This window comes from Limanda limanda, chromosome 6 (genome assembly GCF_963576545.1).
Source record: "Limanda limanda chromosome 6, fLimLim1.1, whole genome shotgun sequence".
In the NCBI taxonomy this organism is placed as follows: Eukaryota; Metazoa; Chordata; class Actinopteri; order Pleuronectiformes; family Pleuronectidae; genus Limanda; species Limanda limanda.
The window spans coordinates 23,760,423-23,774,374 of record NC_083641.1 but is presented as its reverse complement, the minus strand read 5'-3'; the positions used below and the strand labels follow the sequence as shown (position 1 = coordinate 23,774,374).

The 13,952-nt window shown below is 40.4% G+C and overlaps 4 protein-coding genes across 4 annotated transcripts; all 4 read right to left on the bottom strand.

Annotated features, from left to right (window-relative positions):
- Window positions 1–218: 218 nt before the first annotated feature.
- On the bottom strand, window positions 219–1,196 carry LOC133002994 (olfactory receptor 51B2-like). The gene has a single exon (XM_061072581.1). The coding sequence runs from the start codon at window positions 1,194–1,196 to the stop codon at window positions 219–221; it is 978 nt and encodes a 325-aa protein (XP_060928564.1).
- A 5,654-nt stretch (window positions 1,197–6,850) lies between these two features.
- Window positions 6,851–7,828, bottom strand: LOC133002992 (olfactory receptor 52Z1P-like). The gene has a single exon (XM_061072580.1). It carries the CDS (start codon window positions 7,826–7,828, stop codon window positions 6,851–6,853), a length of 978 nt encoding a protein of 325 aa, XP_060928563.1.
- A 2,795-nt stretch (window positions 7,829–10,623) lies between these two features.
- LOC133003823 (olfactory receptor 52E8-like) lies at window positions 10,624–11,577 on the bottom strand. The gene has a single exon (XM_061073640.1). The coding sequence runs from the start codon at window positions 11,575–11,577 to the stop codon at window positions 10,624–10,626; it is 954 nt and encodes a 317-aa protein (XP_060929623.1).
- A 1,268-nt stretch (window positions 11,578–12,845) lies between these two features.
- Window positions 12,846–13,820, bottom strand: LOC133002991 (olfactory receptor 13C2-like). Its single transcript, XM_061072579.1, has one exon. The coding sequence runs from the start codon at window positions 13,818–13,820 to the stop codon at window positions 12,846–12,848; it is 975 nt and encodes a 324-aa protein (XP_060928562.1).
- Between the last annotated feature and the right edge of the window lie 132 nt (window positions 13,821–13,952).

Genomic DNA, 13,952 nt, shown 5'->3' with positions numbered 1-13,952 from the left:
AATGAATATACACAATAATGTGTAGACAGTTATTCTCTATGTTTTACAGGTTTATTTTGCAAACAATCACAATTTTACGTTTCAAAAACTATATACAGATGAGACATGGATTTACATAGAAAAACAGTTGATTGGATCTTCCACTGACTCCTTATACAACCATTATATAACAAGAGGATTCTGCTGAGCTCTTCACGTTACAACCACATAATGCACATTTACTTGAGAATGTCTTTAAGGTCGGTTCTGTGTGCGATCCTGCTTCTCCTAAACCTCTGCGTCAAAGCCATTTTGATGTCCTGCGTCTTGAGACAGTAAATCGCTGGATTAACCACAGCGGGTATGAGGCTGTACATCATCGTGATAACAACACGAGCCTGAGCGCTAAACGTGAATCCTAAGTTGTAAGAGAGATAGACGAAGCATCTCGGCACGTAATACAGACACGTGGTGAAGATCTGAGGAGCACAGGTGGACATGACCTTGAGGCTCCGCTCGGCCTGAGACATTTTCAGAGCGGTGACGATGATTGAAAAGTAAGAGAAAATGATGAACGCTAAAGGAACCAGGAGAGTGAACAAGGCATTTGCGAGGGCAACCTCAATAACATAGGCAACGCCTTCGCCACATCCCAGCCGAGTTATGGAGATGTGGTCACAGTAGCACTGCATGATGACGTTCAGGTTGCAGTACGGCAGAGTTAGAGCGTGGAGCACGACCCCCATCATACGTATGAATGTTAAAACCCAGCACAGGACACAGGCAATACAAATGGTTGTGTTCGTCACCACAGCAGGATATCGGAAAGGAAACCATATGGCAACAAAACGATCCAGAGCCATGATCAGCAGAAGGAAGGAGTGAACGGCCCCCAAAGAATGAACAAAGTACATTTGTGTAAAGCAGGTTCCAAATGACGATATCATGTCATTCCACCAATACCTGCCGATGATTTTTGGCAGCGTCACAGCTGCAAATGCAATGTCTGTCATTGCAACATGAAAGAAGATCCAGTATGTTGGCTTGTGAAGAGTCCGCTCGTACACGATAACTGTTAAGATGAAGGTGTTGCCGACCGCAATAGCGAGGAAGAGGAGGAGGAGAAGAACAGACACCAGTCCGTGATACGCAGGTGGAAGTCCAGGGAATCCCATGATAATGAAGTATTTTATATTTGTGGTGTTTGTAAATGTCATTGTCACCCGTACACAAAAAGTAGCTTTTACACAGGAATGTAAATTAAAAAACACAAACAAGCCTGGAAATGAGAAAAGGGTTAATTAGTAAGCAGCACGTCTCTGTTAATACATAAGGAGTGTAATCAAAGAAAGGAAACAACCTCTAGTATGTCTAAGAATAATACACAACCTAACACAATCAAATCCTGCATGTCACATAACATATGTATCTTTAACTGGCGGAGGTCTGGCTCGAGTCTCACCCGAGGCTCTGTTTAAATAGATAGCAATGCTCCCAGTAGAGGTCTGATGATGTGTGTGTGGTGGAGATGAAGAGTCAGAGGTGAAAACTCCCTCAAAGTCCAGATGTAATGTTTACATTACAGAAAACACACCGAACGATCTGAGTTGAAAGAGAAAGTGTTACCTTATACATTTCTCGAAATTAATGTCTATCCGAGTTTGTGTAGATAGATAGATAGATTACTTTATTCATCCCCGTAGGGAAATTAAGTCGTCATAGCAGCCGGTATATTTGAATACAATAAAATACAATACAATAGAATAAAATAAAATAAAAATTGAGGTAGAAAGAATAAAAACAGAAACACAAGATAGATAGGTAGATAAAGTCAAGGTAACGTTTAGTTAAAGATTAGGATTACATTTAAGGTTAGGGTGAAGGGTAAGGCTAGAGTGGGTCTCCAGCAAATCAGTGAAAGTAACAATGTAAAGTCCCCTGAAGTTACACTGTGAGTATATGTGCGTTGTGAAATTATTTTTGTAAACTCTTTAGGAGTTTTTCCACTATCCCACTGACCTTGTTAGGACCAGTACTTCATAGTTTAAAAAGCTCAGTCGTAATGTGGCAAAATGTAATTTCTGAGGTCCTGGTCCTGGTTAGGGTTTAGGCCATAGGGGTTAAGGCATAAATTGGTCAGAGGTTAATTGGTTAAGGTTTTGGTCAGGTTGTCCATATTTATTAATGGTCAACGCAAAGTCCTTACAAGCATAGGTGTGCAAACTTGCCTCATCCTTCATTGTCCCAGTATATTGTGACGCCCCGGCTTTAACACTAGGCCCTGTGTTGATCTTGACGCAATATCCACCCGGTTTTGTTTTGTGTAGTCGTGGGTTTTGCATAGTAGGGCAGCTAATTACACGAGCGAGAGCTCTCCCCATTTAGAGCGCCTCCGCGCTGGGTTTTAGGTTCCAGTGACGGAGTCTGGACCGGAGGGCACCGCCGATGAGTAAGGCTGCATCGACTTTGGTCGGGATGGCTGGCATCTGACGGTATTGGTGAGTGTTCAATTCTTTTGTTCACTGATCCCCGGTTCTTGGGCTCCGTCAGAAGCTAGGTCAGTTTAGTCGGGGGGTAAATGTTTAGGGGGAATGCTCCGTGATTTGTTTGCCTTATTGTGTTAACCGCGTTTGCACCGTGCTGATTTGTTTGTTTGGATATTTGTTGATCGAGTTTGGTTGTGAGAGTGCGCTGTTGGTCGTGAACAGTGGTCACCACATGTGTATTCATTTGATCATGAATTGTTAAGTGCTGGGTTGCACTGGTTATGAGCGCAGTGGAGAACTTTTTGTGTGCTCCCTCTGAGAGCTTGTTGCTGACGCTTACAGTAAAGGAGTTAATAAACGTCGCTGATTATTTACATCGCCACGGCGGCTCCGCAGAGCCTTTTTCTGGCGGAAAAATCCGCCGGTTAGTGACGGATTATACTAGTGGACATAGTGTCGGATCTCTTCTGCCAAGTGCTCTTCTATCTGGTCCATATTCGTTCTTCTAAATCTTCCGTGGTTTCCGGGCATGAACCGGAAATGCGACTCCGGAAATGATGTAGTCAGCAGACCAATCACAGCCCTCGCGGCCGGGTGACGCTTGCAGGGCTTTGCCGTCTAGTTAGAAAAATTGGCCAACGCACGTAAGGACGTAGGAAGGGCCGTGAGGGGCCCGGAAGGGCTCTTGCGTCTCCGTTCCCGTGAAAACGCAGAAGCATGCGCCGGCCTTAAGACGAGACGAAGACGTAACGAAATGGATCTTTGAAAATAAAAACTATGACGAAATCTATTTTAATTTTCGTTAACGAGACGAGACGAAACGAAAATGTTGGCGGTTGACTAAGTCACAACAATTTTTAAAAACATAATCGTATCAGGCCGTCATGAAGTACCCGGAGCGGCGAGTGTGTGTGTCTGTGTGTGTGTGCGTGTGTGTCTGTCAGACAGCGCACCGGTCCCGAGGCTCCGCCCCCGCGCACTCGCTCAGAGAGCTCAGATCAGAGCTCGTTCACGTGAAGCCGGTCACTGACTCCCCGGCTGCTTCTTAACTATGGAAACAGTGAAAACACAGAGTTCCTCTGGTCTCAGCTGCTCTGAGATCAGCGCCGCAGCTTCTGGATCAGAGCAGAGGCTGCAGCTGGTTTCTACCGAGCTTCAGTTTCCTCCTCCGGTCTGATCTGCTTTCACTTTTTGTTTTCACATTTCGCCAACGCCAACTAAAATATATAGGCTGCAGCTATATGTTTTTATTTATTTCAAAATAGGGTACTTCTTATTTCATACATTTCCCACAAATATGGGGATGACTCAAATAACCCTACATAGTTCTGCGTTTAATTTATTTCAAAGTAGGCCTACACTTGCCTGTGTATGTTCTTCTCCTCTTCATAAGCATTTGGTGTTTCCCTTTGTTGTAACAGGTAAAAATAAATAAAATGTCAACAGTTTTCTTTATTGTTGTTCTATAATTTCATAAATGCAATAATCTACAGATTAGTATAGTATAACTTTATATAACATTTTATCAGCTTTGTTATCAAATATGTTTTGCGGCTCCAGACAAATTTTATTTGGGGGAAGAGGGGGCAAAATGGCTCTTTTGATAGTAAAGGTTGCCGACCCCTGCTATAGACCTATAGGAGGGACATCTAATGGACAACCTAAGTACTGCAAGCTAGACTAGTACGCAGTTGCAGACACAACACAGGGGGTCCCTGGACCTAAGAAGGGAAGATAAGGAGTTTAATGTGGCTATTAAATGTAACTAAAACTAGACTAAAATGTAATTTTTTTTCGTCGACTAAAACTAGACTAAAATGTAATTTGTTTTCGTCGACTAAAACTAGACTAAAATGTAATTTGTTTTCGTCGACTAAAACTAGACTAAAACTAAGAAGGATAAAAATGACTAAAACTAGACTAAAATTAATACGCATTTTCGTCAAAAGACTAAGACTAAATCAAAAATAGCTGCCAAAATTAACACTGCGCTGCGGAAAGGGAAAAGAAACGTGAGTTGGAGCAGGAAAAGATACAGTTAGAGCACACTCGGCTAAACCTGATGGCAGAGGGGAGATACGTCAATTCCAATCAGCCATCAGGCTTATCAAATATGGTAAAGTTTCTCCCGAAGTTCAACGGACGGGACCCAGATGTTTTCTTTTCCTTATTTGAAAGTGTCGCTAGTGATCTTCAGTGGACTAGTGAGGACAAGGTTTTATTGCTACAGACTGCTTTGCGTGGGCATGCCCAAGAAGCTTTTGTCGCTCTGTCTGCTGTGGAGCGTAAAGATTACAAAATTGTGAAAGATGCCGTGTTGAAGGCATATAAGCTAGTACTGGAGGCTTACCGACAACATTTTCGGAATCATCAAAAGTCTAATAAACAAACTTATGCCGAGGTGGGCAGGGACCTGTCCAATTTGTTTCATCGGTGGCTTGCAGCTGAGGATGTTGAGGATTTTGAGTCATTGTGCAATTTAATGATTGTGGAGCAGTTCAAGAATATCTTGCATGAGAAGGTGGCTATTTATGTAAGCGAACATAAGGTGAAAACGGTCTCTGAGGCTAGTTCCCTCGCTGATGGATACTCCTTAACACACAAGACGAATTTCCGTGAATTTTTACCGCGCAAAGATTATTATCAGCGGGAGCAGCGCTCTGATCTGGTTAACGCTGTCCCACGGTTTAATGCTGGTCCTTCCGTGAGATATAACGCTGCGGCGGTGGGTAAAGGGAATGATGGCAAGCTTGACAATATGTGTCATAAATGCCATAAGCCAGGTCACTGGAGACGCCAATGTCCTGAGTGGAACCGTAATAGGCCTAGAGAAGGCATGGTCAGCACCAAAGATGGAGGGTGCGTGTCTGCTGTTCGTTTTGAATGTGTGAGGAACGCACAAAACGTAGATGGTATTAATGCCTTCCCTTCCAAGTGTTCTATTTCAGGGGAAAACGAAAATTTGAATGTTGTGCCTACAACTATTCCTGACGCTGATTACACTCCGTTCGTTAGTGATGGCTATGTGTCCTTGGTTGGTGACTCTCGTAGAGTGCCAGTCAGGATACTACGCGACACTGGCGCCTCTGAGAGTTTTATTCGTCAGTCGGTTCTCCCTTTTTGCTCGACATCAGACACTGACAGTGTGGTCTTGATTCGAGGAATTGGGTTACATTCGTTTCCCGTGCCGCTGCATAGGATTGAACTGAATTCTGGATTTATTAACAGCGAAGTGATTATTGCTGTTCGTCCATCCCTGCCTGTGGATGGCATTGATCTGATTTTGGGCAATAATCTGGGACATGATTGTGTTTTTCCCTGTCAGTCTCCGCCACCACCTGTGGTCAGTACAGGCGTGTTACTGTCACCTGAGTCTGACAAATGTTTTGAGGATTTTCCAGCGGTGTTCACTGCCTGCGCGGTGACTCGTGCTATGGCTCGTGCGCAGCTGGAGGAAGCGCCAGACGTTTCTGGGATGTTGTCTAAATTGTTCATTCCCGACCTACCAGTACCATTATCTGTTGATCAGGTTATTGATGCTCAGAAAACTGAAACCACTTTGGAAAAGTATGTTGCTATGGCTAATGATAATCAGAGTATAGATCATGGTTATTTTGTCCAAAATGGTTTACTGCTTCGCAGGTGGTTGCCTCACGCAGGTGCTGATGTGGCAGGTGAGGTGCTGCAGGTGGTAATGCCCGCAGTGTATCGTAAGTTAGTGTTGAAAGCTGCTCATGGCGAAACATCTGGTCATTTTGGTATAAGGAAGACTTATAATCAAAATCTACCCAACACGTCGTTTAATTTGAAACTCAAAGTAAGTTGGAAAGCGGCTCATAAACTGATGGTTTGGCTCTACTTAGTGGACAAATTCAAGATTACACTCAGAGGTGCTCTGTTAAAATCCAGAGATGATACAAAGATAGTTTTTTTTAGCACATGTTTAGATGAGGAGATCAATGTTTCCCAAGAAGAGTTGTAGAGGTTTCACAAGTCCTCTAATAAAAACTATTTAAAAACAAAACCACTTTTTTTGAATCATGTGACTATACAATACATACAACCTCAGTCTAAGATGTATGGAGTCATTTTTCAAAATTAAACAGCTGTCAAAATGATATCAAATAATACGATACTCAGGAAATATTTAAAATCTAAAGTTGCAAACACAAAGAAATACTGAATATACATAATAATGTGTAGACAGTTATTCCCCATGTTTGACAGATTTATTTTGCAAGCAATCACAATTTTACGTTTCAAAAATGCGACATGGATTTACATAGAAAAACAGTTGATTGGATCTTCCACTGACTCCTTATACAACCATTATATAACAAGAGGATTCTGCTGAGCTCTTCACGTTACAACCACATAATGCACATTTACTTGAGAACGCCTTTACGGTCGGTTCTGTGTGCGATCCTGCTTCTCCTAAACCTCTGCGTCAAAGCCATTTTGATGTCCTGCGTCTTGAGACAGTAAATCGCTGGATTAACCACAGCGGGTATGAGGCTGTACATCATCGTGATAACAACACGAGCCTGAGCGCTAAACGTGAATCCTAAGTTGTAAGAGAGATAGACGAAGCATCTCGGCACGTAGTACAGACACGTGGTGAAGATCTGAGGAGCACAGGTGGACATGACCTTGAGGCTCCGCTCGGCCTGAGACATTTTCAGAGCGGCGACGATGATTGAAAAGTACGAGAAAATGATGAACGCTAAAGGAACCAGGAGAGTGAACAAGGCATTTGCGAGGGCAACCTCAATAACATAGGCAACGCCTTCGCCACATCCCAGCCGAGTTATGGAGATGTGGTCACAGTAGCACTGCATGATGACGTTCAGGTTGCAGTAGGGCAGAGTTAGAGCGTGGAGCACGACCCCCATCATACATATGAATGATAAAACCCAGCACAGGACACAGGCAATACAAATGGTTGTGTTTGTCACCACAGCAGGATATCGGAAAGGAAACCATATGGCAACAAAACGATCCAGAGCCATGATCAGCAGAAGGAAGGAGTGAACGGCCCCCAAAGAATGAACAAAGTACATTTGTGTAAAGCAGGTTCCAAATGACGATATCATGTCATTCCACCAATACCTGCCGATGATTTTTGGCAGCGTCACAGCTGCAAATGCGATGTCAGTCATTGCAACATGAAAGAAGATCCAGTATGTTGGCTTGTGAAGAGTCCGCTCGTACACGATAACTGTTAAGATGAAGGTGTTGCCGACCACAATAGCGAGGAAGAGGAGGAGGAGAAGAACAGACACCAGTCCGTGATAGGCAGGTGGAAGTCCAGGGAATCCCATGATAATGAAGTATTTTATATTTGTGGTGTTTGTAAATGTCATTGTCACCCGTACACAAAAAGTAGCTTTTACACAGGAATGTAAATTAAAAAACACAAACAAGCCTGGAAATGAGAAAAGGGTTAATTAGTAAGCAGCACGTCTCTGTCAATACTGAAGGGGTGTAATCAAAGAAAGGAAACAACCTCTAGTATGTCTAAGAATAATACACAACCTAACACAATCAAATCCTGCATGTCACATAACATATGTATCTTTAACTGGCGGAGGTCTGGCTCGAGTCTCACCCGAGGCTCTGTTTAAATAGATAGAAATGCTCCCAGTAGAGGTCTGATGATGTGGTGGAGAGGAAGAGTCAGAGGTGAAAACTCCCTCAAAGTCCAGATGTAATGTTTACATTACGAACGATCTGAGTTGAAAGAGAAAGTGTTACCTTATACATTTCTCGAAATTAATGTCTATCCTAGTTTGTGTATCGAGCTTTGTTTTCTTGCAGAGGGAATTATCTTCATGAACTAAGACCTTTGGCGTTCTGATTTTTTTGAACACTCACCTCCTATGATACTGACCTTGTTTCACCATATATATAAATTTCTTTATCTTGCCTCCTGAGGAGCCTTCGAGTGTAAAATGATTCACTTAAATAACTGGCAGGAAAACACAGAACCTTACTGGAAAAAGACTTTGACCTTGCAACTAGTTTTGCAATGTACATTTTGCAAAATACACTTAGTTTCTTAGCCAAGAGTTGAATGAATCAATTCAAATCAATGAATCAACACCACACACTTGACTTGACTTGTAAGACCTGACTCTATTTCAGCACTATAAATACACTTTCAAATCCAATTCTGATTACGGCTTTGCAGATTTACAAATCTGTTTACACACACACAAGAATTTCATTGTCCGACATTTCCAGGTAAAATAAAACTTGGTTAGCTGAGTTTTCTCCATCTATTGTACAAATCTGGTGGCTGTGTGCATCTGAGTGAATAAAACACAAATATCCTCTTAAAATAAATATCTTGTGCGCACTAGATTAAAAAAAATACATCTTTTAGGACTTCAGGGGCTCCGTACTACAGTCTGTTAGCTTAGTGTAGCATGAAGAGTGGTGGCAGGAAGAAGGAGCTAGCTTGGCCCTGTCTAAAGGTAACTAACAGCATAGCAACTCTAAAGCCTCATGAGTTTTACAGTCTCTAATTTATTGTACAAAAACTAAGGTGAAAACATATCAAGTTGTTGCTTTTATCTCTCTGGTGACACTGCATCAAGTCCCCAAAAACGTTGTTTCACTTTTGACTCCAAATCAACAAGTCACAGTTTTTTGCTTTGCTAATAATTTCAAGTTTTTTTGCTAAGTTAAGGCCTGCAGTTTTAAATTAGCCATTAGCATTAGCTTCAGCGTGAGGAATAGTGTAAAAGCCAGTGGCAGTGGTAGCCTACACAGGGATAATGCTAGGCTAGTTACTGTAGCTAAACAATGCAGTGTTTTCATATTTCACTGACCCTAAGCTAACTATCCATCAGTTCACTGTGCTGGGGACTTCTACTGATGTGGTTCTGCTTCTGTGAGATTCAATAGAAAATACTATGGCAAATTATCCACATGTCAAATTGACATTAATTTCGCTTAATGGGGTTTGAAGCTCCGAGTCCACACCAGGACAAAACACAGAGAACCAGGTGAGAAACAAGTTATTTTTTAATTAAATGATGATTGGTAAAAAATAATGTAATTGACACCGTGTCGTCTGTGAGGCTGCATTTTGTTTAAGATGACCAAGATGTGGAGTCTAATCTATAAACAGCACTTTGACCTATCAAAATATTTGAATGCGTTTGGTGTAGCGATTGTTTAAATTGATTTATAATGTACTGCATGTTGTAGCTTTTTATGTTTACCCTGAATACATTTAGATTTATAAGGCTACCATGTTTTTTCCCTGCTAATTAAATAGTCATGTCTACATATTCAGTCGACTAAAACTCTTTCTTGTTATCTGGAGAACCGGATGACACTCAAACAAAAAAAATACTCCCTGTAATGTGAAATAATCATAACATATATACAGTACTTTTTAGAACAGGTATTTTTATTTAAATTTGACTTTATTTAAAAATAAAAGTTGCTATACTGCTCACATGAATATGCATGGGCTTGAAAAAATCTTAGGATAAAGTCATAATTTATTGATTTTGATTACAAATAAATAACACTGCATATCTGGACTCTGAATTCATCTCACATATATATATATTTTTCAACACATCAGCTTATCTCATGCTTGTGGAATCTGAACGTGTCTGCCGAAAAAAGGGACACAGGCACACAGCATTTATATTTTGTTTTGTGCTGGAGTTGTGTGTCTGTGAGATAGAGAGAGAAGTTTCTCATCAAGATGTGAATAGAAAATGCATTATTTATAAAGAATTGATATACATTTTATTTTTGCACTTTTTACACAAAGTATCATCATTGGAACTCCAAAAGAAACAATACAACTGGGCTGAATAATAAAACATAACAAAACAAGGAAATAAGAATAAAAAAGTGAAATTAAATACACAGTAAAAAATACAAGGTACAGCTAAAATTGTCTGGTATACAGATGTTTGTGGTATAGAAATACTTTCGATTTCTTTTCCACAAAAAAGGTCAGTCACCTCTACAAGCAGCTTGAGGTTCTCAGGGTACTTTGCTGTTTAAAACTGTAATTAGAAGCTTTATATTCTGCACCTTCAGTCTGAAATTGAATAGAAACTCATAGCGATGTGGCACATTTAAACATTTGAAATATTTACTGCACACTGATCTACAGTATTGTATTTTATCAAGTACTACTATGAATTTTCCTCATTAACAATTTCCTTTTCAAGTTCTCCTTTATATCCTTGGTTTTGAAACAGTATATTATTGGATTGACAGCAGCAGGTAAGAGACTGTAGAGCATTACAACAACAATGCGAACGGGAACACTGAAGGTGAATCCCACATTATTTGCCAGGTAAACAAAGCATCTTGGCATATAATACAGAAGCGTGATGATGAGCTGGGGGGTGCACGTGGACATAGTCCGGACGCGGCTCTCAGGGCTGGAAATACGCGCTACAGCGACAATGATGACAAAGTAAGTGAAGACAATAAAACCCAGGGGTACCATCAAACTGAACATGGCAAGACCGAACGCAATCAGCTGCACTTCTCGCACATTCTCGCATCCGAGTGTTGTTATCGCGATATGGTCACAATAGCAATGAGTTATAATGTTTGAATTGCAAAAAGGTAAAGTTAGAGCATCGAAAACTAAACCCACCATCCAGGATACTGGCATCAACCATGATATCCCACAGAGAACAGACACTTTGCTGTTTGTCAAGAGAGTTGTGTAACGCAGGGGAGCGCACACTGCAATGAAGCGATCGAGAGCCATCACCATCAGGATGAAAGAGTGCACCGCGCCTAAAGCATGAACAAAATACATTTGTGCAAAGCAGCTGTAAAAGGAAATAATGCTGTCATCAAACCAGTACTTTGATATGATCTTCGGTAGAGTAACAGTCCCGAATGCTAGGTCAGTAAGTGCGAGGTGGCAGAAGATCAGATATGTGGGTTTGTGAAGAGCCTGTTCACATTTCACAAACACTAAAATGAAAACATTTCCTGCAACTATAGCCAGGTAGAGGACAAACAGCAGGGCGGACACAGGCTTATACAGGTCCAGTGAGAGTCCGGGGAATCCGATGATGAAGAAATCCGTGATCCGTGTCACGTTCGTGTCGAACATATTCGCTTAAATTTAACAAACACACGTCAAATAGAAAAGAGAGATAAAAAAAATGCTAGGTAAAAAAGACACGTTGACAATAATAGAACTCCTTCAGATCTGGCAATTCTTCAAGCAAAAGCAAATAAGCCAGAACGTAGTAATTTAATTCTACGTTGTCATTGAGCCTCCTGCAACATCTCACTGTAATGCCACCTAATATGTGCTTAGCATCTTGTTCGATGGTTTATGTAAACAGGTCTATCCCAGAGGGCTGCTGTCCCTAAAGAGTTGTACTAGTTTAACTAGTTAAAACTGTATTTAGTTTCCATCAGTGTCTGACTGGAAAATAGACATGTTTTTAGTTTCATTAAGTCACAGATTAACATATACTTGCAGTTGATTACTGTAGAATGTGCTATCATTTATTTCCAGCACATAATTTCTTAATTTTACTCATCAAATTGAGACAAATACACAAACATATGGACAATATATAACACAATGTTTTATATATATATATATATATATATAGAACACAGTTAAAGTCTATAACTTGGGCTCATGCATGACCTAATCTTGCAATCTGATATCACAAAACAGACAATCTGAGGATATAATCAGTATTTAATCTGCTCTCAGTAAAGAGAGAAATCCAATTGCATTAGTTTATATGTATTAATTAACTTTGGTTTTAAGACATATTAAAAATGTTAGACAACATGGGATAAAAATGTCAAAAATGTATTTTAATGAAATAATAGAACAACATAAATGAACAATAATTCAATGTTTACATGCAAATCAGTTCAGTGATTAAAAAATTGATGAACACGACATTAGTGGCTAATGTTTGAAGTTGCCAGAGCTTCCTCAATGGGCAAAGCAACCTGACATTGTAAGACTAACAGCAATGTCTGTACATATTGAACATTTAGACACAAACTGTTTGACTGTTTATGAACAAGTTTTATTCTGTAACCAGGCATCTCTCAATACTGCTTAGACATCAATTCACAAGATAATCACATTAATGTCCACTCTCAACTATGCCTTCTTATATTATTCAAAGTCTTTTCTTAAAATAGAACACATTTCAAGTCTTAAAATGCGAGTGCACAGACACTTGCTTTATTGAGTAGACATTTCATATACGATTTATTTGACATATGGAGATGATAATTTTGTTATAGTAGGATATGTCCTGGAGAAAAACTGAACTTTTTTTTTATTAGTAGGATGTGGCTTTCAATATTAGAAGAAAGTAAAAACATTGAATATTGGTTTCGTCAGTCAGTAACTACAGAAACTTGTGTTTTTTGAGCAAGAGTCCTTTTTTTTAACTGTTTCCTCAAACTCTCCCTCATGTCTTTAGCTCTTAAGCAATAAATGAGTGGGTTAATCATCGGGGGACCAAGGCTGTACAGCATGATAATTACTATTCTAACATCAGAGCTAAATTTAATGCCAACATTACTGGAGATATATACAAGACATCTGGGTAAATAATAGAGTAAAATTATAATCAGTTGAGTGCTACATGTGGACAGAGACTTCAGGCGACCTTGGACATTTGCTATCCTAAGCACTGCGACAATTATGCTGCAATATGAGAAAATGATAAATGCCAGAGGCCCCAGTAGCATAACCATCGCAACAACCAAAGCAGGAAAGCCATACGGGGCCCTGTCCGTGCATGCCAGTGTTGTTATACCAATGTGATCGCAGTAGCAGTGATTGATTATGTTTGAGGCACAGTAAGGAAGAGGGTACGCCCTAATAACTAACATTAAAGCGGGTGCCTTGGCAAAAATCCACGCAGTAATACTGAGGATGTAGATGGTGGACTTTTTAAGGATGAGTGAATATCTGAGGGGATGACATATCGCCAAATATCTATCTAAAGCCATCAGGAAAAGAATAAAGGAATTCACGGTGCCCAGATAGTGAACGAAGTACATTTGGATAAAACAAGCGGTGAAGGAGATGCTCCCTGATTGAAACCAATACTTACTGATGATCTTAGGCAACGTGGTCGTGCTGAAGAGAATGTCACAAGCACAGAGATTCAGGATGATATAATACATGGGCTTATGGAGGCAGCTGTCTGTTGCAAATAGAAAAATAATCGTTGCATTGCCAATCAGAGTTAAGGAGTAAACAAAGAACAACACCGCGGAGGCGAGACCTTGGTATTCTGGATGAAGTCCCGGGAAACCAGTGAGGAAGAATTCAGTCACTGCGCTGTTATTTCCCTCTGGCATGATGGAGCAGAAATATCCTGAACATGACAGAGAACCATATTAACACACACATCAGATTGAACAATTTAACATCAAACATTTCAAGCAATTCTACTATTTAATCGATAAACAGTTTTTATGCTGTATTTAAAT

Excerpts from the sequence above, each read along its gene's own strand:
- LOC133002992 (XM_061072580.1), bottom strand. The coding sequence starts at position 7,828 with ATGACATTTACAAACACCACAAATATAAAATACTTCATTATCATGGGA.
- LOC133002994 (XM_061072581.1), bottom strand. The coding sequence starts at position 1,196 with ATGACATTTACAAACACCACAAATATAAAATACTTCATTATCATGGGA.
- LOC133003823 (XM_061073640.1), bottom strand. The coding sequence starts at position 11,577 with ATGTTCGACACGAACGTGACACGGATCACGGATTTCTTCATCATCGGA.
- LOC133002991 (XM_061072579.1), bottom strand. The coding sequence starts at position 13,820 with ATGCCAGAGGGAAATAACAGCGCAGTGACTGAATTCTTCCTCACTGGT.